Source organism: Hypomesus transpacificus, chromosome 3, assembly GCF_021917145.1.
Source record: "Hypomesus transpacificus isolate Combined female chromosome 3, fHypTra1, whole genome shotgun sequence".
Lineage (NCBI taxonomy): Eukaryota > Metazoa > Chordata > Actinopteri > Osmeriformes > Osmeridae > Hypomesus > Hypomesus transpacificus.
The window spans coordinates 3,816,766-3,839,236 of NC_061062.1; the positions used below are offsets into that span (position 1 = coordinate 3,816,766).

The following is a 22,471-nucleotide window of genomic DNA, read 5'->3' on the forward strand; positions in this document are numbered from 1 at the left end:
TTAAGTTGAAGAACTTGATACATTTACAAAAATACACAAGACATTGGGATTGTTTTTAATGCTTTTATTCACTGATTAAAAGAAGCATTCATTCAACATTGATTCAAATCAACATTCCGCTGGTTTACCTTATAATATTTGCCAGTTGGGTTTTTTTTTTTCTTCCCGTAAAAGGTTTTTCCTTCGAAATCTTGGAACCTTGGATCACCTTTCTAACCAATAAAATCCCACCTTCTCAGGTGTCCTCCCACCCCTGCACCAAAGGCTCTGCTACCTTTGCAGATGTACATATAAAATCCAATGCTATGTGCTCACACTAGAGATAATTGTCGACAGAACACTCTTGCCTAGAATATTAAACATTTAAGATGGTAAAACCATTTTTGCAAAACAACCAACACTTACAAACATTTGTTTCATATTTCATCATGTTCATAAATAGTATCCCCGGACATTGTGTTGCATAAGAGTATGTATCTGATATCTATACAAATATGCACTGTGAGTTTTTAAATCGCATTTTTGTCTTTCACGTAGTTCTAAAGGAGGCAGCCAGGTGTCTGGGCTGTGGGTGCCTTAGGTGGCCACTTGAATGACTCGCATTATTGCAAACTGTCCTGATTTTAAACAAATGCACAACATTCGTACCACTTAAAACGGGGGCCTGCCGACCAGTCTCACGGAGACAATGTCTGTACCCACGGTCGCCGCTGACAACGAGGTGGCTTCCGAAGAATCAAGATCTTAAAACAATATCTGTCACAATCAGGTAATAATAATAATAATAATAAGGCCAAGTATCGCTGTAAGTTCTGTTATTTTTCATTTGCAAGTGACAGGAAAAATGAAATGAAAGAAAGGAGCCAATACTAAGTTCTAAGATGCTTTACACTTGCATAGTTTGTGACTTTGCTATGATGCAGGTCAGCCAGAGAGAGGGTAGGCCAGTGTTCGACCTTTAACCTCCACCTTCCAAATGACGATACCTGGAAGTCACGTGTCACAAAGCAGGTATCATTAGTAAGCCAGCTAACTAGAACTTGCACTTGAAATGTATGGTGTCACTGATGACATACCCTCTAAAAACTCAAGTTCAGCTTGTCTTTTGAACCAGAAAATATAATGATATATATATATAGAGAGAGAGATTTATAAATACACATGTGAAAGTGAATTCAGATTAGCTGGCCAACATCATTCTCCCACAGTGTGAAACACATCCCTCTAGATTATAATACAGTGTTTAAGGGCTTCATGTTTACCATCGCAAGGAAGAATGGAGTCCAGTCCATGTAGGTGATCCTGGCACATCACGCCACCTCTCTGGCTTCTGCCTGCCAGAGCAGCAGTCGTCTCAGCCAGATCTGGGTCAAAGTACCTAATGTGCATTTGATTTAACTCACATGTTGCACTTTAGCACTGCCCCATTGGTTTTTACTGTAATGGGTAAAGTAAATCCTGAGGCGCCTAGTATTTAACGATAGGATTTCACCCGGGCTTGTTCTCAGGCCATTTCTATTTAGGCAACAAGATAGCCACCTCTCGGACATGAAGGACCCCACATCTGACTGAGGCTAACCGCTAGCAGCTTCCTACAATTCACTACAAGAGAGATATTTCGATTGCAAATGCATACAAAGTGTCCAGAAAATCAATTGTCAAAAGAAGAAAAGAAAAAAAAGAAAGAATAGAAAAGGAACTGGGACATCCAACTGAATTGTGTTAACCAACTGGTCGTCTTAGCAACATGCTAACAGTTCTGTGCTGTGGTACCAGAGCCAAGGTCTAACCAGCCTCTGTGCTGTGGTCACAGTTACAACCAGGGCGATACAGACATCTCTGGATTATTCCACTTTTCAATTTCATTACACTGTCGTCACAACAGAGCAGCTGTCTACTCGTTATCTACCTGATCCCCATGCCCCTCAAAAGAAAGAAAGAGAAAAAAAATAGAGTAAAAAAATAAGTTATTTTCATGCAGACATTTGGCCATTTCTCTGTTTGTGATGGACTCGTCCGGTGGAATGTTCCTACAGGTCTCGTAGCAGCGCGCAGGTCTGATAGAACCAACCTCCAGTTTCAACACGTTTAAGTTACATTCACTCTTTCACAGTGAAACAGGTGCTTTGTTGAACAGAGAGAGAGAGAAAGAGAATCTACCGGTTTGCTGACCTTGCCACAGCACAGCTGTGGAACAAAAACAGGCCCACTTCAACCCCTCTGTGTGTGTACAATATGTGGAAGCAGCACTGTATAAGTACTGCAGTAGTACACATTCTGGCTGGTCAGCCTTTGGCCCTGCCCCCCCGTCTGGAGTGTGGAGGGCACTTCTGAAGGCTCGCTAGAATCACCAAGATCTTTGGCAGCTGGTGCGGACAGACTCCAAGACGCCGGGTCAACATCCAGTGACTGATAGTAAAAAATAAAAAAAAAGGACGCCCTCCTTTGGACTCCTCCCTTACGTGTGTATGTGGTTGAGGCCTGAGCGATTGTGACTCCTCCCCTTCCTCTTCACCCTCCTCTACTGACGGAACCCTGAGAACGTCTGTTTCCTGTTCACTGCAGAGACAGTGGTACGACTTCACGCACACCCTTCACTCTGATGGATGCACATCTGAAACTTAATAAACTAGCGAGCACGCACACCTACCCAACACAGAATCGAAAACAAAAACACTGATGCGTAACTGAGCTATACTTCTGTACGGGAAGTTCTGCGGCTGCTGTTCTCTGACCGAGACAATCCGGTGAACTGGAAACACACATGCACACTCTCACACAACAAGAACATAGTGAGATGAAATGTTAGCTCCTGTGGGTTTTAGGCACGGTATGAAAGCATCAGGATGCTTGGACTTTGTAACAAGGGACTGGTTAGCATGGCCACTCTCTCCTGTCCTCAGACAGCTCTGACACACTGAATATTCTTCTGTAACATATTCCACAACAATATCATCAACAACAACAACGACGGCTACGACAAGAGTTAACTCTTAAAGACGGAGCTATATCATCTAGATCCTTTTTGGTGTGCTACTAAGAAACAAGGACAGGGATCTCATATGAAGACTTCTTGTCATATGAAGAAGCTGTTCTCCGTTAACATGCATATCTATCACAGCTTCTCCCTCTTCTCTTCTCCACCTTTCAGGTAGGAAGCCCAGCCCCAGTGGCTGACCGTAGGAGGAGGAGCAGGCATGCAGGCAGACAGATATCAAACAAACCCCAACATGTTGCTGGAGAGATTATCCCCATATCATTTCTACTGGATCTCACCCACCCAGCCCCAGTTAACCAGCTAGCCAGACGACTTCAGAAGAACGCCTTCATTGGAAACAAGTACCGAAAGTGCAGTAATCCTGAGATATGGACAGAGCCAGCGGAAATATCTAAACGCATCCGTCTACAATCTAATGAAACCCAGGGGCCAGGACTCATAACACATGCCAACACGTTTTTCCAACTGTCCATCTAGACATAATAATGTGCAAGGAGTAGCCTTCTGCCATTCGTCCAACTCGTCAACACCTTAATCTTTAAAAACAAATATAGGACTAGGTTTGTTAACCCCCGTAAAGCTGGGGGGGCGAATCTGACGGGCAACATGACTGAATCCCGAAAACGAGGGGGTTTCCAAGGCAACTGTGACTCAAGAAAAACCATTTCGACTGACAGACTAGCTGATTGTTCCATTCTTCCTCCTCTCCTCCTCCAATATTTGTCAATGTGATGTTTAGCCTACCTGAGACAGACAGAGAATGGACTCACCCTGTTGGCCCTGGGCCCCTACCTCCAGTACTGCAGGGGCAAAGTCTACACTACAGTCCTAAAGCTTCTACAGGTCCTCTGCCGGAAGACTAGGCTCCTAGAGACTATTGGACAAGTACACAGGAACTTGACTAGACTCCCTATGGACTAGTGAACATGTACACAGGAACTCATCGTTGTAAAAAGCCAAGATGGATTGACTGACAGTTTACAGAGAAACTCAGCACTTGCTAAGAAGAAAACAATAGATAGACAAACAAATTACAACAAAGCTAGTAACTGTTGAGATTTCCCCCTTCCCTAACTCTTCCCCCATTACCATAGCAACTGGACAAGCCACCCCCCCCCCCCCTCCAAACCTCCTAGCCATGAGCAGGATATATAGAGATATATGTATATATAAATATAGAGATCCAATACTGGTTATAAACGCAGCACATACAAAGCATTAGTTCACTCTACAAGTAGAGGAGAAAAAATGAAGAAAAAAAAATTAAAGAAAAAAAACTCAAGAGTATGCAAATGAGCTAGGGATCATCGAGGTGGGGTTGTTAGATGAACGGGGGCTGTGACGATGGAAGGGTGTGTGATTAAAAGGTGTGGGTGTGGCCCCTGGAGGGCGGTGCCTACATGCCCGTGCTGAAGGCCTGCAGCTGGCTGTGGAAGTGCAGGGTGGTGTCGGTGAGACCTCCGCTGATGTCTGAGATGGGGTGCCAGACTCGGCCCAGCCCCAGAGACACCTCCTTCACCAGGTTGTGGACCGGGTCACCCTCCATGCAGACAGACTGGTCAGGATCAAAGTCAATGCTCTCCTCGGACACCGCCAGCAGCTTCAGGTTGGACCCACGCAGGCGGGAGATGGCCACCAGGTTGTGGGACCACACGGTGTAGCCTGGAGACACAGGACACAGGGGCGGAGAAGGTCATAGTTACACGCACACAGGTTTGTTTGTCTATCATTGTGGAGCACAATCATCAACCACTAACTTTAAGCCTTAATGTAATTATAACCTTAATACTAACTATAATCCTAAAAAACCCTGAAAAAAACCCTGCATTTTGAGTTTTGGGGTCCACCAAATGGGTCCCACAGGGTCGGGTTTTTCACGTTTCACTATATTTGTGAGAGTCTTAGCTCCCCACAAAGGTAGTTAAACAAGAACACACACACACACTTACCATGTATGACCAGGACGGTCAGGTGCACGCAGCGCCAGGCCAGCAGGACCAGCGGGTCCTCATTCCTGTTCATGCCCAGATCAGGGAAGCTTCTGTTGTCCCTCGTGAGCAGGAAGTGGCTGAGCGTCTGGTTGTACTGCTGGGAGATGAGCTCCAAAGCCTCCTCGCTGACCAGGGTGCAGTAGCAGTCCAGGTGAAGGCGCTCCAGAGGCATGCTGGGCTTCAGCGCCTGGAGCAGCACCTGGGTGCCGACTTCCAGCCCCATCATGAACACGCGCAGGTTGGACGTGTGGCGGACCAGCCCCTTCCAGTCCTCCTCGCTGGCTATGCCCTCCAGAGGTTTGGCCTCCGGGGCGTCGCCGTTGAGCAGGAGGGAGAGGCGATGGAGAGGGACGCGGTCGGGGGCGGCCAGGAGACGGCACATGTCGGAGGTGAAGTCGCAGAAGTCGAGGCCGAGGGACTGTAGGTGGGTGAGGCGGGCCAGCTCACAGGGGGGGGCTAGGGGGGGCAGCTGGTTGTCAAGCAGGCTGAGGTGCTCCAGGGAGTCAGCACTGGGGTTGGAGAGGGAGGCCAGGGAGGAAGGGGTCAGCATTCCCAACATGAAGGCAGAGGACAACCACTTTATCTGACGGCTATTGGAGAGCAGCTCCTCAAACAACTGCTGGATCCTAGGGGAGTGAAGAGACAAAAATGTAGGGGTTGGGGTGGGGAAGAGAACGTTGTTGGTTAAAAACATTTCCTATTCATTTAAACTTCTACATCTTAATCTTTCCTATAGCAAACTACATATTTCCAAAGAAACATAACAGACAAATTTCAATTTAGATGGCTGTTTTGCCACTACCATAGGGTTGTGGTAGATACAGTTCTATATATATGTGTTGACATCAGATCACTCACTCCTTGATCTTCTTGCATCCCTGATCGACCTGGTTGAGATAGGACCTGTCCATGAACACCTCGTCCTGCAGAATGCAGGTGTCCCCATACAGGCTCAGCCTCTGCAGATTCCTGAGAGGGAGGGAGGGAGAGAGAGAAAGGAGTTAAACTACAAACTGTGCAACCTCATCCCTAAACCAGAGGGTAGGTTTTCATTGTAATCAGCAACAAACACTATAGTCAGCATACACACACTCAAGTGAAGGCCTCAAAGACAGGATCAGCAGCTTTCGACTTGACTGTAAAGCCCATGGCCAGCCTGACTTTACCCACAACCTCTAATCTAGAGCATACGGTGGGCAATGTTAGGGATGCAATCAGTTTATTAAAGGGGTTTCACATAACACAGACACGCTGACATTTCCGGATTACAGACACACACACGATGACAACGGAGTTCGGGACTGAAGCAGAATGCTGCATCTGGCACTTTCCAGGCAGCCCACAGACCGGTGTAGATGTTGAGAGAACAGAACAGTCCAAAGTTACATGACATGCGATGTCAATGTCATTGCTGACCTCAGCTCTCCCGTCCAGACTACATTCTCTGACCATGACAACTGCTTTGTTTTCAATATGAACAACTCTCTTACTCGCTGAATTCTGACCACAAAGTAACAACACGCAATGCGTTTCCTCGTGGGTATAGGTACTATTGGTGTCAATTGCTCGATTTTAAGTGAAACCGATTGGAATGCGCACGTCAATGAAACAGCTGATATCAGACATTACGTGATTACGTAATAAAAGGGGTTTGTTTCTAGCTAGCGAGTTAGCTAACGTTAGCTGTGCTATTTTATGAGCTACGCACGACCCATAAAACAAACAACATCAACACTCAAATATGGCATGCAGCTTCTGGTGCACTTATAAATGTATATCAAGCAGTCTGATAACTACCTGTTGTTCCGAATACTGCTCAGCACACACAGCACCTGGTCCAGATAAGTGGTCATTGCGTATTTCCATGGGTCGGGGAACTGAGGGTTGGTTCCTGTAGGCGCCTCCATCCTGTCCTCCACTTCGTCCAATGCCAACACCGGAGAGAACTCCAGTTCGCGCACAAAAGATCCGAACTTTCTGGTAAGGAATTCTAATCTCGAGGTCTCCTCGGAAACTGAACCCCCGCTGTTTGAGCATCCACCGACACGCAGTTTGAGCTCCGTCCAAAGCGTTGGGTAAAATAGACACTCCCTCCAGCGGGAGCACACGGATGAGGCCCGAAGCTTATCTCTGTCGGATAAGAAGGAGAATATGTGGACAATGAGCTCGCTCGGTAAAGCCATGGCCCCGACATTCCCGCACAGAGCCATGGCCGCCTGTCGGTTATTCAATCACGGGAAGAAAGTGTGAAGATAACCGTTGTGAAATGGTGCGACAACGGTTGCTCAAATCCGCTGGAAAGCTACTGCCTCTCTGTGGAAACAAACACTGCTATACCAGCTTTGCCTTCAATACTATTGGATGACGCCAACTCTGTTCGTGCGTGGGGATGAAAACAATGCACTACGATCATCTAAAATCTAAAACAGATAGAAATACTCAACAAACACAGCTCACATATGTACAGTGCATATAGTCTATGCTATATTGTTCATAATCTATGGTCAATTACATTCCTTCCGTGTCAATGGTAAGTAAAGTGTTGAATTATCTAACCGTTCTCATTAATGGTTGAACCCAAAGCGCTGTTATTTTTGCCATACCGACTTCAGCCGCTAAGGGGAGGTGTTCTACCGCAGTTCAATGCAGCTCAAGCTCGTCGAAGCCAACACGTGAGGCTTATTTTGGATTTCACAGCCCACACCCCTTTTTTAGTCCAATAGACTGTACAGCAACTGTTGCGCATTCATGCCAGCTGTAGCACAAAGAACATAGTTGGTCCTTATCCCCATTCTTGTCCATATTTTGCACTTTATTTGCAGTATGTATACATTAGCTCCACCGTGTGATCATGATGTTCAATCATGTTTTTTAAATGTGAAGGGGTATGTAGGTTTTTACTTTCAAAAACGTTGAAATCTGATCAAGGCTGGCTATTGGGATTTTGACCGGCTGATGACGGACCCCTTTGCTTTGTTGTTGCAGGGAGTCGTCGTCACGTCCGGGTGACGCCAAGGGAGAGAGGAAGGAGCGGGACTTGGAGAGTGTGTAGTGAAGTGAGATGGCAGAATTGTTGCTGTGTCTCACTAATGCCAATATTTCTCTTGGACAAGCTATGGACGCTGAAAAGGTAAAACGGCGAGATGATCATAGACCTGACACTTTGTACCAGCAATCGTTTGCATCCATTAGTACCTAAAGTAGACTGTTTTGTTAGCCAGCGTTAGTTCCTAGCTAGCTCTAACGGCAGCTCATTTTAGCTGCTACTTCCTACTTGTTGTATACGTAGCTAGCTCCAACTGTAAGGGGGTTCTTTGTTGGCAAACCTGCCAAACTGTCTGTCGCATGAATCCACACAGTGCCCGGATATATTTGTCAATAAAGTTCTTTCCAAATGTACTGTAGCTCTTGCCTGAAAGGTATATCAGAATGTTTGTGTTCAAATAGTTGGCTTGGTGTTGGTGTGTTTGGGAGCGAGAGATGTGTGAATACCATGCCTAAGACACAATATAAATGTATATGTTGTACCACTACCAGAGTGCACCCTCGAGACTAAAGCCAAATATTCTGTCTTGAAAATGTTTCACGATGCTATGAAAACAATGTACGTTTGACATAATTTTGGCGGGTTCTCGGCAGAACACAAGGGTGATGATAAGGATGTTTTATGTGTGTGTGTGTTTTAGAACCCTGGTATGGGGAAAGACTTTGAGAGTGTGGAGCTTGGGGACCTGAGTGTGGGCCAGTCAAAAGTGCCGGTCAAAGTGCCACGCAGGACTATATACTTTGCCAGTGGAGAAACCATGGAGGAGTATAGCACTGACGAAGAGGAGGAGGAAGAGCCCGCTAAGAGGAACCATATGGCAACCACAGACACGGTAAGTTTGGTTTAACTGACGAGTCATGGTGTTTGTGCCATATGTTTGCCATCACTTCGGGATTGAGGAATTTGTTTGTTGGTATAAAGAGGATGATGTAGTGTTGTTTGTTTGTATGTTCCAGTCTAAGTTGACTTGGGGTCCTTACTTCTGGTTCCACATGTGGAGGGCAGCAACTTCCACCATCTCAGGTAACAGCATGTTTCTGTGTATAGCTCCACCGCACAACCTCACATGTATACTGGTATCACATCATGGAAACAACACGGTATCTGACTTAAACTAACTTTATATGTCAGTTATTCTTCATAGTTTTGTATAGTATTGTAATGATCTCATTCTAGTTCTGGTTATGAAGACCATAGATTATGTCATCAAATCCTGTGCTTGTTTTTCCAGTTTGTGACTACCTGGGAGAGAGAATGGCCTCCCTATTTGGCATATCTTCTCCCAAGTACCAGTATGCCATCGATGAGTACTACCGGATGAAGAAGGAGGTGATACACAACACATACACATGTAGAGACAGATACAAATTATTATTATTTGCAGAAATTAATCTCTGCCCAGATTCAAGCTTTATGGAACAGATTGGTATTTGAGCCTCTGCCCTCTCTCCTCATCCCATGTTGTCACTCTACAGGAGGAAGAGGAGGAGGAAGATAACCGGCTGTCCGAGGAGGCAGAGCGCAGGTTTAAGGAACAGCAAAACCAGGAGGACCAATCACCGGCCACGGAACAGCCGGAGGGGACTGCCTCATTCGTTAACGTCACCTTTGAGTTGGAGCCAGAGCCCAATCAGACCACACCAGAAGGCCAGAGAGTTCCCGCCCCCATCCCTTCCTCCTGAGACATTCGTTTGATTATAATTTGAATCTTATGATTTCTATTAAACAGGCGTCCAGGAATAGTTCATGTCCTTATGCTTTGGACATCCTTATTTTTATTTTTTCCTAAAATGGCTTACTAATTATATTCCTATTTTTTATGGTTACATCCATGAAGATATGATGCAAGTATGCAGATGTATGCAAAATAACAGCTATTTTTAGTTGCTGAATTATCACAAAAACATGAATGTAGCTATTTGTGTATATATATGTGTGTGTGCGCGCGTGCAATGAACATCACTGTGTCAATGGAACTAGTAATTGCCAGTGAATGAGCACAGTGGATGGTCCTTTGATGCTAATAAGTTGCTGATTTAGAAAAATACCAATTTATTTTATTTAGGTACGTGACAATGTATTTTCTTCAAGGGTAAACAGTTGTCAGATATGGAATACTGTATGTGGCCTTGTGAAAATCCTCTGCATATACTTGAGATATTGGTGGCATTTCAAAAAGATAGTACTATGCGATGTTACTGAATTATAAAGGAGAATCTTTTCCTCAAGCACCATATGTCCTAATGGAAAGGTGAGTCATGCAGCAGAGTTAGCAGAGCTAGGGATAACCTAGAACCCCTGTACTTTACTTGTGAATTGATGTTAATGGATAGATGAACCAGGACACTGTAGTCCTGTTGTCTGGGCTTGTAAAAGTACTGTTATCGATATACTCTGTATGATTCCTCTACCTACTTAGGGAAGTCAGATCAATGCAAAAAAATATAGGGAAGTCAGATCAATGCAAAAAAAATATAGAAATGTATCACAGGGATTGCAAAATACCTTTTCTATTGGTAGAAATGATTTTTATTACAACATTGGTATAAAATATGTGAGATGAGTGTATATATATATATACTGTACATAAAGACATTTAATCAAACTGTGTTGCAAAGTCTCTATATTCCCTCTGCAGCAACAAGAGAGGGTGGAGAGGAATGGTCTCCCGTAACACATCCTCTTCCTGGTTCAGAATAGGCCCTTGCACGTCCTCTTCCTGGTTCAGAATAGGCCCTTGCACGTCCTCTTCCTGGTTCAGAATAGGCCCTTGCACGTCCTCTTCCTGGTTTAGATCAGGCCCTTGCAGTCGGGCGTTATTGATATCAAGTCTCGTCCATGTCAGAGTTGTTGCTGTCGCTGTCATTGACGACCAGCACCTCCCTGTTCTCGTAGGTCCAGAAGCCGTTGAGGTCTATGAGGATGCTAGTGACGGTGTCTCCCTGGCTGCTGCTCACCAGGTCCTGCAGGGTGATCTTGTACGGATCCCTGGGTTTCACCATGTCAAATATCTCATCCTGGATAGAAGAAGGGGGGGGGGGTGAGCTGGTTGAAAAGGCTTTCAGAATATAACTGATAAGGTATGGCGTTAGTTTGAACTATGGTATGGCTTGACTGGAAGGAGAGCGCATAGAAAGATGTCTTTAACATTCAGTATGACATCATGTGCTGAGTGCACAGATGGTTCACCTTGACGTCCTGGAATGTCACAGGTTCCTGAGCATGTATCTTCATCTGCTCCTGGATGGCCTGGGGGAGGGGAGAGGGACAGGAGAGCGGGGAGGGGAAAGACGACAGGGAAGGGAGAAGAGGAAAAAACTTATGTGCATTAGTCTGCGAACAGTTCGGCTTCAACTCACCAACTGTAACCGCTACAATCTAGAAAGTCTCCTCACCCTAAAGAAGTAGTTGAGAGCAAAAACATTGAGGTAGCCTTTGTTCTCCATATCCAGCAGCTTGAAGATGTACTGCAGCGCAGCCGGCTCCTTCCTGTTCTCCAGAGCCAGAACAAAGTCCAGGTACGTTTTATAGTCCTGACGTACACACAGGGATGAAGAGGATTAACGGTCAGGATTAAAGAATGTGTTACCAACAAGGTTCAAGTGTTTTGTTCAGTCCTGAATGGAGGAATGGGCTAACACAATAAATAAGAGAGTGTGTTTTGTATAGTAACACTAAACAGATGACTATCAACAGGAAGACAAAAACAGTTATATCAGATGTGTAGCTGATTAGTGACTGGTGTGTTTTGTTTACCATTTCTCCATCATATGTGAGGCACTCCTGGTATACCCGATCTAGGAAGACACCGGTCAGCGTGCCTGTACCGTAGCGAGACAGCTCTTCCTTACTCAACATGCCGTTATGGTCCTTGTCCAGGTTTAAGTACTGTCCTGAAAAAACACAGGAAACAAGACCCTCATTATCATCATCAAACAACATAAACTAGTTCAGAAACCTGTTTAGAATGTCAAAGATTACAGACAGCATTCTGTTTTTTTACCATAAACCCTCAGGGCAGAAGGGGCTGAGAACCAGTTAGATTCCTGGCTCTCCTTTGACAGCTCCTCATCTCTTAACTAGAAAGGGAGAGAGAGAGAGAGAGAGCGAGGGATAGAGAGAGAGACAGCGAGGGAGAGAGCGAGACAGCGCGAGAGAGATAGTATTAGTGATAGGGAGTGCAAAGAACATCCACCAGTCTCCTTCACTCCTGAATGTGTTCTAACCAGTCCCCGGTGGTGCAGCGTGTTTGGGCTGTGCTCCACTAGTGTTACAGTTGAGTGAACCCTCACCTCCAGAAGGTCATCCAGAAAACTGCAGGCTAAAATGTCCTGGATCTTAATCTTTCCTGGAAGGCAGGATAAACAGTCTCTATGTTAGGTTATCCATTGTGACACAGTTAGTGATGAAGAGGCTGGGCATGGTGCTTGTCACAGAGCCACTAGCAAAACATCTTATCAAGACAAGGGGACTCCACTGTTTAAAACAAATGCATCCCAAACATTAATTGTTATGTTTATCAAGGTTATGATAAGAATTATATGATAATATATATGATAAGAGATGATAAGACATGTCAGTAGAATAACCCTTATATGGGTTTACAGTATAAACTGAGCGTGTTCAAAAGGTACACACACAGAGGTATGAAACATAGTGTACACTGTAACATGATGCACACAACATCTTGTTGAGGAGGGAGTCTCACCGGTCCTCAGTGGGTCGAGGAAGAAGAAGAACTTGCGTACGGCGGTGCATACATAGAAAGAGTAAAAAGACTTCTCCAGGCCGTCTAGCTGGGGCAGTGTGGGAATCAACTCCAAAATGTAGTTTTCCAGGTCCTGGACACGTGCACACACACATATCATGATTCAGACCATGTCATGTTTGGTAAGGCCAAGGTCGTAAGTGTGAGAGTTAAAAACGAGCGTTGAAGATGCTTACAGACTCTCGCAGGTAGCCCTGTCCTGCCACGTCGTACAAACTCAGCCCTATTCTTGTCTGGTGCAGCCACACTGGTCAAGAACACACAAAAGCAGCATTGTGGCCAACAGCAACACAACAGGAACACAGGCTGTCATGTGTTGAAGGTGGTCGACGTCAGGAAAACTGGCAGTGATCAGACTCACCTTTCCTCATGACATAGTTAAAGAACTGCATGATGGAGATGCGTCCGTACGGGTCGTTGTGGAGCAGCTTGGCATAAACTCTGGCTGTGAAGAACTGCCTAAGAAGGGGAAAATGGTGGGTGACATGTTAACAGAAAGATGTACAATGATTTAAAGAGAATACCTGACCATGCATATTAAAATGAATAATAATGAAGTCAACTAATCTTGGCATGTATGTATTGTATGTGCTCTTTAAGGCCCCTTTCAGCTTTGCCCCTCCACTCACTTGCACTTCTCCCCGGCAATCTCCCCAACCTTCAGGTAACAGTCATAGCTGATCATGGCCTCCTCTCCAGACAGTGGTGGAACCTGGTGCTTGTCCAGCAGGAACCACAGATTCTAAGCAGAACACAGGAAAGGAAACTATAGTATATGGATTGAAGCAGAAAGATCAGTCCGGTTCACCAAGCCATGATGATCTAGTCAAAAGGATAAACATGTGGATGATGCTGTTACCTGTAACTCCTCATTGTCGAGTAGCTCCCTGCTCTTCCTCTGCAGAAACACAGCTCTGCTCTCCTCCCTCAACTTCTGTAGCAACACCTCGTCTTCTGCCGGAAGCTACACGTCAACACGCAACAATCGTCCAGAATCAAGTTAGATCGTCAGTATTTGCCCCACGGGGGTTAAAATACTCACAACAGCAGATTGTGTCTATTAGACACATAGTCTTTCAGAAAGACGTGTTATTGATGGGTTTGAATAAGACAAGCCCAAGAAATGTCAGAAAAGGTTTAAATAGCTTATGTACCCTGTAGTAAAATCGCGGTATGTTTCTGTAGGAACTCTCCTTGCTGCCTCCTCCCTTCCATTCCGTGTAGTACTTAGTGAATAATGCCGTTTCCTCTGTCTTCTTCTCCTCTTCAGTCCTCTCATCTTAATACAAATGTGGGCCATAACACAGGACCATGTAAAATGTTTACAAACTGCAGCCAAACTTTTGTCAGAAAGCAAAGTTTCAAAGTTAGTCAACTCCAACGAGGATCTAACTTTAGGCAGTTAGCTCGTCAACTAGCTAGCCTTAGTAAATAGCTAGCACTAGTTAGGCTAGCTTGTTAGCAAAATAAACCATTACTGGTCCGCTACTGCTCATTTAGCTTACCCTTCTTGGCAGTTGCCAGTCTCCTTTTCAAAATGTCTTTCCAGTGTACCATTCTATCTGTAGACATTTTGGGTTTAGATTATAAAAACATTAAAGACATCTGTCAAGTAGACTCCCAACAATACGGTTGCGCTAGTTCAGCTAGTGACGTCAATTATGGTGACGTCACATGTGCGACACGGACTTTTGCCTCTTTCAATGTTGTGTCTGAAGTTTTATTCAAAACCGTGTTTTACAAAGGAATTATTTATCTGGTGGTGCTTTTGCAGACACTTGTGAGTCTTTTTTGTATGACAAATGCTATGAAATTAATGTGAATATTAATGTGAATAGATATAGATGGATAGTTTGTTGTATAACGTAGGCTACAGTCAACTCTTGCTAGCTAACTAGTGTTGCAAATGCATGTGGTGGTCTTTGCGACAGTCCCGTCGTTTACAATATGGGTTCCATGTTGATATCAAAATCTGGACTTTACTTTAAGTACGGAAACATACTATCTCATCCTAGAACTGTAGGCTGTTCGCAGCTGAGAATTTTGCTTTCTGTTTTCGAAGACAGCAAGCTGCATTCTGCACACTTATTTAGCACAAAAAGAGTGAGCAGACCTTTAGGTTATCAAAACAAGAAAGAAGATAGACAAAAGGACTTCATCATCAGGGAAAGTCCGTCTTTCCCGAAATCTGTGTTTGCAGCAGGGACTGCCAAGAAGACAGCTGAGATCCTGAGAAGGAAAAGTGGCCTCCAGGAAGCGGAGGAATCCGACCCCAGACAGCCCAGGGTGCGAGTGGAGCTCCCCGACCGGCCCCTTACAGCCTCGGAGTGGAGAAAGCTCCAGGAGGCTTCTGGCAACCATGAGCGCTTCCCCATACAGACGATGACTTCACTCTTCGCCCAACGGGCGGAAATCGACGTCGCAAAGTCCCTTCTGGCATTCGTCGCCACGGAGACGGGCACCCTGCCTTACAAGATGCTCCTTCGCTACCTGACGCTGTGCGTGGCGGCTGGCCACCATGGAGAGGTGTTCGACCTTTATGACATCATGACCGGACGTTTCGGCTCGCTGGACACGGGTGCCTACAGCCTCTTCATCAGGGGTTTCAGCCACACAGAACGCTGGCGTAAGGCACTCGACATCTTGGAAGACATGAAAAGGGTCATCACTCCCTCCTCGCGTAACTATGGCTGCGTTATCGCCGGGGCTGTGCAGCACGGGGACGTTGGCATGGCGTGGGCGCTGTATGATGACCTCATAGAGAAGGGACTGGTCCCTAACCAGGAGATCTGGCAGAGCCTGTTCCAGAGTGGGATGTCCTGGCCAGGGCCAGAGCAGGAGGAGAGGCTGCAGGGAGTCCTGATGTACATGAGAGACAACCAGGTGTACCCCCAGCAATCCCTGGCTCAAACCATTGAAGCCTGGTTCCAGAGGTGAGACATGGTACTGTGGTACAACTCGTCCTGCGGGCCTTTGTTTTTAACGTGTCCTGAACCCCTAATTTCTTTCAGAAGCCACTCTTAGGTTTGACGTCTTACGTTGCGTTCTTCTCTTACTGCCTCCAGTATTCCTGAAATGAGCTGGAAGGGAAGCTGGACCACAGTGGAGCCCAAGTAATAGCCAAGCCCTCCTCATACCCCTCATCATCATAACATTTCATGTATTGCATTCAGAGATCTAAATATCTAACCACCTACGTCCTCTAAAGACTGACATCCTCTAACCTCTGGCACTGTGCGGAAAGGGCAATGTGTCAGACTGGGTTGAATTCAAGGGCTACTTTTCTGTAGCTGTGTAGCATGTGACCTTTGACCTTCTGCATGTTTAGGGGCGTGTGTCGGAGCTGCAAGGAGGAGCTGGAGTCCATCCACCTGACTCAGGAGGAGTACAGCCAGCTGAGGGAAAGGGTGATGCGGGAAGTCATCAGAGGACAAGATGTCTTTAACAAGACCACACCAGAGGTCTGGACACACTCAAATGCATTTGAGTTCAATTTAACTTTTATTTCTGACACATGTCCATATATAAATAATACAAGGACAGACAGTGCAGTACAGGGCATAGACAGAAACATGTTTTCAGTGACATTATAGAGTTGAATTGAAATGGTGCAGTACTGTACAGTATCCACAAGGGGGTAGGAGTGTGCAATGTCTATGATGTTAGGTGAGCGTGTCACCTGTGGGTTTTCGAATGCGACACTATCAGAAAGGTTCATAGGGTAACTTTTAGATAGTGTCTTTGAGGAACATTTTCATTTTTCATAATGCATTCATGAGTTATTGTTAGGCATGCACTGGTGAGAAGTACACTGTAACAATTTCAAGATGTAAGACCAGGATTATTCTTCTGTTTATAAAACTGTGGATAATCCTTGGAGGACATACTGATTGTTTTGATAAACTCACATACAAGCTTGCAGGGCCTTGTAGAAGGATCTTCTGTAACTCATACAACTTACTAGAACAGATTTTTGTCCAGGATACACTGATCAGAATAACCCCGAAGAGACCATATTTGTATAACATGACTAAATTCCACCTATAGCCATAGATAGAGCCCTGAATGAGCCAGAATCGACTAGTAAGAATATAGGTAGCTGTCTGAGTCTGTTTTCTCCCCAACCCACCCACCGTCCAAGCCGTTCTCCCCAGACCAGCCACCAGACTCCAGCAGAAGAGTAAGGTTAGATGAGATGTTGGGGATTTCCAGCCCATGCCCCTCCCTGTGTCTTGCTCTGCAACCCCCTACTGGGCATACCCACTGAGACAACACAACTCTGTAGAATAACAACAACAGAACCGTACAGAACAGTAACAAGAGAACAGAAATTAACTGAACCTTAAGAACACAATGGAACAAAACCGAACAGCCATAACAGAAAATACTCAAACTGAGTCAGAACAGAACCGAACCATATCAGGACAGAACAGTGACAACAGAACCGAAAGCAGAATAGAAAAGTGAGAATGGAACTGTGGTTCTGAAGGCTTGTCTACCTAAAGGTTCCTTTTAATTAGAGCTTGAACTAGAACATGAACACGTTGATAGTACACAACACCGAAAAATACAAAGGTGTTTATGTAGTGCACAACTCTCTCGCTATATTTACCAGCAGGATCACTGTTTATTCATGGAATCTATATTGGATTGCAACAGTGTTGAAGCACGGTGCTGTTCTATATGCAGACATGCAATCATCTTGATGATGAAAAAGTGCCCGCAGGACAATATGTTCCTGTATAAACACGGCTCTGTTGTATTCTAATTAAACGTTTATATAATTCAAGGGAGTCACAAAGAAATAGTTTCTCTCTTTCAATTTAGGTCTGGCTAAGTCAGCTGTAGAATGCACTTACTTACTTACTGACACATGTAAACACAGAATATAGGACAAATACAGGCAACCACACGGCCATGTGTTTTTAGCTCTGACCCCTGGACAGTTCGAGCCTGCTGCTGCCGCAGTCATGTAGCCCAACAAGGGATAGGTTTCACATCTCGGTCTTAATAGGCTGTCTCACATGAGGACCCCCTGGAAAGTCCCTGGCAGCTCCGGGTCCAACCCCCCCCCCCCCTCCCTCCCTCCCTCGCTTATCCTTTCTCTCACCCCCATCTCCACCTTGGCCAACAAGTTGTGTGTGTGCGTATAAAATCTGTCTTTACTTTTTTTTTCTGTTTCTCTCTACTCAACAACTTCTGTCTTTTTTATATTTGACCCTCTGTCTCCCATCTCCATTTTCTCTCCCTGCTTTCACCATTTCATATCCTGACTACGTCCATTGAAGGGGGGTCAGTCAGGCAGACTGTCATGTGCAGGTGCATCCTAGCTGCAGGTTGCTAGGTTACCTAGGAGGTGTAGGGTTAGTTTTGTAACAATAGCACATGAAATAGAATCTGACAAAACCAGTTACTTCTTCTCCTGAGAAACCTGAGACACACATACATACATGCATGCATACATACTTGCACATACATACACACATGCACATAGACACATACACATACGTACATACATGCACATACACATTATCAATTCACCCCTTTCTCTTCTTCCAACTGAATGTCATGCTGACTTTATATCTTCAACCACCTGGTAACTTATTTTCTGCAGCCTTACGTGTTCTAGGGTGTAGCGGCTGGACTAGGTCTTCTATGCGGCAACAGGAGGGGATTTCACAATGGGCTATTTGCATAACAGACAGAAGTGAAAGTAGCTAAATTTTTGTCCTCAACTGTGCTGTCCTCTGGCTGTTTCTATTTGAAGTGTGGAGAAAGGGGGAATGTTATCCAGTTGATGGTTCAAAGGTAATACAACTACATTGAATCCCCTAGGTTCTCCCTTTGTTGTCCTGTTTGGCAGGAATCACAAGAATACGCCTTGTTTTGAGAGAGAGCTCGCAGCAGGCAGAGTTGTGATATTTGAGAGATTCACGTTACAATAGACCTGGAGGTGTGAGACCTGGCAGGTGGCCCAGACAGAAATTCCCCTCAGAAACATAAAACTGTAACCACTATACACTTGCATGCGTGCATCCACAGAAACAGCCATTCTGACCGGGGCATATATTTGGAGCAAGGCCGAGAACTAAATGAAAAGGCAACAACAGCTTGACCAAAACAGGCAAGAGGAAGCCCTGTAGTAGGGTCAGTGGTGGAGCCCAAAGAGACACATTGTAAATAGTTATTCCATTCTGGCTGTGTTCTCAGGTGACAAGCCAGAAACATGAGCCAAAACAAGTAAACAAGACTGTTCCTGCAAAAAGCTGGGACATGGCAGGAATTGTATATGTGGGGTCAGATGGCTGAGCGGTTAGGGAATGGGCTATTAATCAGAAGGTTGCAAGTTTGATTCCCGGCAAGGCATTTCACCCTACTTGCCTCGGGGAATGTCCCTACTTACTGTAAATCGCTCTGGATAAGAGCGTCTGCTAAATGACTAAATGTAAAATATGAATGTATATAATTGTAACTTTTCCAAAAATGGAATAAACGTCTATAATGAACTTTATTAGAGGTCAGACCATTTTGCTCTCTTTCCTTCTCTCCCACATTGTTGTGGCATCATTGTTTTTGAGGGCAGAGTATCCTGCAATAACTGCAATTGTAGCTTATATTTATATTTAGTCGTTTAGCAGATGCTCTTATCCAGAGCGACTTACAGTAAGTACAGGGCCCCCCTGACAAATTCCCCCTGAGGCAAGTAGGGTGAAGTGCCTTGCCCAAGGACACAACGTCATTTGGCACGGCGGGGAATCGATCCGGCAACCTTCTGATTACTAGCCCGACTCCCTCACCGCTCAGCCATCTGAATTATATAGGTTAGGACTTATTGATAATAGGTTTACATGATTTCTTAACATAGGTGGATAGGAGTTCCCTCAAGAGGAGCAGGACCTAAGAATTCCAATGTACCTGTTCATGTCTAGCGATAAACTTCAAACCTCCTTCTCTCCTACTCGGTGTCCTTTGTTTCCCTCTCTCTTCATCCTCAGGAACTGGAGAGCTTCAAGACCTTTGTAAAGAGGAAGCCAGCATTTGACGTGGTCATTGATGGGCTCAACGTGGCCAACACTACCAGGGGCAGCCAGTCTGAAACTGTGAGTACTTTATGCCACTAAATCAAACCTGTGTGGCACATGCTCTACCCTTCTGTGTCACTAGGAGACGCTGTGGCACACAGCTGCTGGTGACAGATGATGCAGACAGATAGTTTAAAGAGAGATTGAAATAAACCCATCTTATTTTTCGAATTGATCTATATTTCATATAAATGCACTTTGCAATATAGATCTAGAACAGAATGCAAGCCTGAAGAGTGAATACAGGCTAGAAGAGTAGGAAAGTAGCGGTTATAATGTCAGTGTAGAAGTTGTGTCATCCACTGCAGACCTGGAGCAGGGTGAGGTAAGTCTGGCAGGCCAGGATGCTGTGTTAGCCTGGTGACTAGGATTACACATTCCTAGTTAGGCCTGTCTCCGAGAGCAAGCTAGAAAAGCTGGCTTATATTTAGTAACGTATATTTGTGTAGGCATGGCCTCATCGTGGTCTGACTGAAAAGTGTGTGGTTCTTTGGGGGTACCCTATCTTTAGCCTCCTGCATTAGTATGCCCCTTCACTCACCCCAGTCTGACTGGCTGTGTTCGGTAGCCCTCTTACAGATGAGAATGTTGACGCTCTAAATGTGAGCCATCTTATTGGCAGCAACAGTCGTCCAGAGCTACATACAGACAGAATGTAGTCTGCACAACAATAGATGCATGTACTTTGTACTTGCAAGTCGAACATTTAACACAGCAAATAATTCAACGGGGGCCGGCTGTGAAGGCTGTTGCCTCACACTTCTAGCCTCTGACACCTACAGGTCTGCTGGTTGACTGAAGGGGATTCCTGCCCTTTCATCATATGACTAACAGCCCATGTAAATCCAGCCTCTGAGCCTCTGTGGGCTGAGGTGTAATCGTTCCTCTTGTGGTAACCTTAACGGCCAACACCCTCTTGTTTAAAGCCCTCACCACTGATCTGTTCAGTTCTCGTAGGAGCCACACTGTCAAATGACTCATCTTGTGTCAATAAAACAGACTGTATAGCACCTGATAACTAATGTGTCTGCATGCGTCTGTCTGTCTGCTTGCCTATCTGTGTGTCTGTCTACTTGTCTGCTTGCCTATCTGTCTGTCTTCTTGCATGTCTGTCTGCTTGCGTGTCTGTCTGTCTGCCGGTCTACTTGTCTGCTTGCCTATCTGTCTGTCTGCCTGCCTGTCTGTCTACCTGTCTGCTTGCCTATCTGTCTGTCTTCTTTCCTGTCTGTCTGCTTGCGTATCTGTCTGTCTGTGCATGTCTACCTGTCTGCTTGCCTATCTGTCTGTCTTCTTTCCTGTCTGTCTGCTTGCCTATCTGTCTGTCTGTCGGTGCTGTCCCTCTAGCTGCTGGCAGTGGTGTCTGAGCTGGAGCAGCAGGGCCAGGTCATCCTTGTGCTGGGGAGGAAACACATGCTGAATCCCTCCAGAAGCTGGGACAGACACCACATGGCCCAGGTCCAGCTGAAGGCCCACTGTTTCTTCACTGACAATATGTGAGTGGATATGACTTGGTTACAGCATAGAATCCCCCCCCCCCCCCCCCCCCCCTAGACATTCCTGTCTGAGTTACAACAGAATGTCCTGCTTCAGACTCTGGAGATCCAGAGCAAAGTCATGTGATCAGTGTTAGTTTCCGTCCTCTCCTTATGCATTTTCCGATAAGTCTTTAAATAGCAGCAGGATCCAATACAAGGCTCACCGCACACCCTTAACCACTGAGGTATTTCCTTATTTCCATGTGTCAGCTCTGAGGATGACCCCTTCCTCTTGTATGCCACACTGCATTCTGGGAACCACTGTAACTTTGTGAGCCGAGATCTGATGAGGGACCACAAGGCCTGTCTGTCGGATGACGTGACCAGGCGGCTGTTCTTTAAGTGGCAGCGCGGCCACCAGCTGGTGCTGAGCGGGTATAACCTTGGCCGGAGGGTTCGCTTCCGGGTAAGAGGGCTGGAGGTAAAGCTGTACAGAGCTTGATAAAGGCATAAACAATACCCATCTCCAAATTCTGCACAGTTGCTTGTAAGTGATGCCCAAGGAAGAGGAGGCACACAGATGTCGTGTACAGGTGTCATAATGTGCTGTTTTATTCTTGTTACAGAGAATTCCCAGTTATGACACGATCATCCAGACTTCAGGCAGGTCCTGGCACGTCCCCTACGATGACGACGGGGCCGAGAGGTGCTCCTACGAAGTACCCCAGCGGTGGCTCTGTCTCAGAAAGACACATTAGGGGTTGCCATAGAGACTGCGTACAGGGTTCGCATGCTGGCATTGCTAAAAATAAATATAGTTATGTTGCTCACAACTGAATGTGAACTTCTGGACTGAAGTCTCTACACAGCTCTTAGTACTAATTGTAAATCTTTTTTTCTTTTGATAATAAAGAGTCAATTTACCCCCAAAAATTATTGTGTCATTAAACTCTCTGCAGTAGTTTGTGTTCATTAGTGTGAAATCAACATGGCCCTGTAATTATTTGTGGTCATGTAGAATCTACACAGTTTGCATCCCAGATGATTTTTTTTTTTTTTCCTATCATGAGCTCTCTTGGACACCCCTACCTTGCCTCTCCATGTTCCATTT

The 22,471-nt window shown here is 45.4% G+C and overlaps 4 protein-coding genes across 5 annotated transcripts; 2 read left to right on the forward strand and 2 right to left on the reverse strand.

The window, feature by feature from the left end:
* Positions 1-46: 46 nt before the first annotated feature.
* On the reverse strand, positions 47-7,650 carry LOC124462809 (F-box only protein 33). Its single transcript, XM_047014475.1, has 4 exons — positions 6,787-7,650; positions 5,848-5,958; positions 4,948-5,615; positions 47-4,660 (listed from the first exon to the last, which is right to left on the reverse strand). Exons 1-4 carry the CDS (start codon positions 7,197-7,199, stop codon positions 4,395-4,397), a joined length of 1,458 nt encoding a protein of 485 aa, XP_046870431.1. The 5' UTR covers positions 7,200-7,650; the 3' UTR covers positions 47-4,394.
* Positions 7,651-7,974: 324 nt separating this feature from the next.
* fam177a1 (family with sequence similarity 177 member A1) lies at positions 7,975-10,644 on the forward strand. Its single transcript, XM_047014616.1, has 5 exons — positions 7,975-8,119; positions 8,676-8,867; positions 8,992-9,058; positions 9,267-9,364; positions 9,511-10,644. The coding sequence occupies exons 1-5, from the start codon at positions 8,051-8,053 to the stop codon at positions 9,715-9,717; spliced, it is 633 nt and encodes a 210-aa protein (XP_046870572.1). The 5' UTR covers positions 7,975-8,050; the 3' UTR covers positions 9,718-10,644.
* Positions 9,808-14,467, reverse strand: ppp2r3c (protein phosphatase 2, regulatory subunit B'', gamma). The gene is made up of 13 exons (XM_047014487.1): positions 14,309-14,467; positions 13,958-14,082; positions 13,663-13,767; positions 13,433-13,545; positions 13,165-13,262; positions 12,980-13,050; positions 12,744-12,876; positions 12,328-12,383; positions 12,039-12,114; positions 11,792-11,928; positions 11,431-11,568; positions 11,225-11,284; positions 9,808-11,052 (listed from the first exon to the last, which is right to left on the reverse strand). The coding sequence occupies exons 1-13, from the start codon at positions 14,373-14,375 to the stop codon at positions 10,861-10,863; spliced, it is 1,371 nt and encodes a 456-aa protein (XP_046870443.1). The 5' UTR covers positions 14,376-14,467; the 3' UTR covers positions 9,808-10,860.
* On the forward strand, positions 14,461-22,286 carry LOC124462783 (protein only RNase P catalytic subunit). Of its 2 annotated transcripts, none has more exons than XM_047014427.1 (7): positions 14,461-15,736; positions 15,869-15,916; positions 16,132-16,264; positions 19,799-19,903; positions 21,230-21,378; positions 21,631-21,841; positions 21,987-22,286. In XM_047014427.1, exons 1-7 carry the CDS (start codon positions 14,751-14,753, stop codon positions 22,116-22,118), a joined length of 1,764 nt encoding a protein of 587 aa, XP_046870383.1. In that variant the 5' UTR covers positions 14,461-14,750; the 3' UTR covers positions 22,119-22,286. The 2 variants fall into 2 exon arrangements, with proteins under 2 accessions (XP_046870383.1, XP_046870393.1); XM_047014437.1 differs by having other exon boundaries at positions 21,631-21,826.
* Positions 22,287-22,471: the final 185 nt, after the last annotated feature.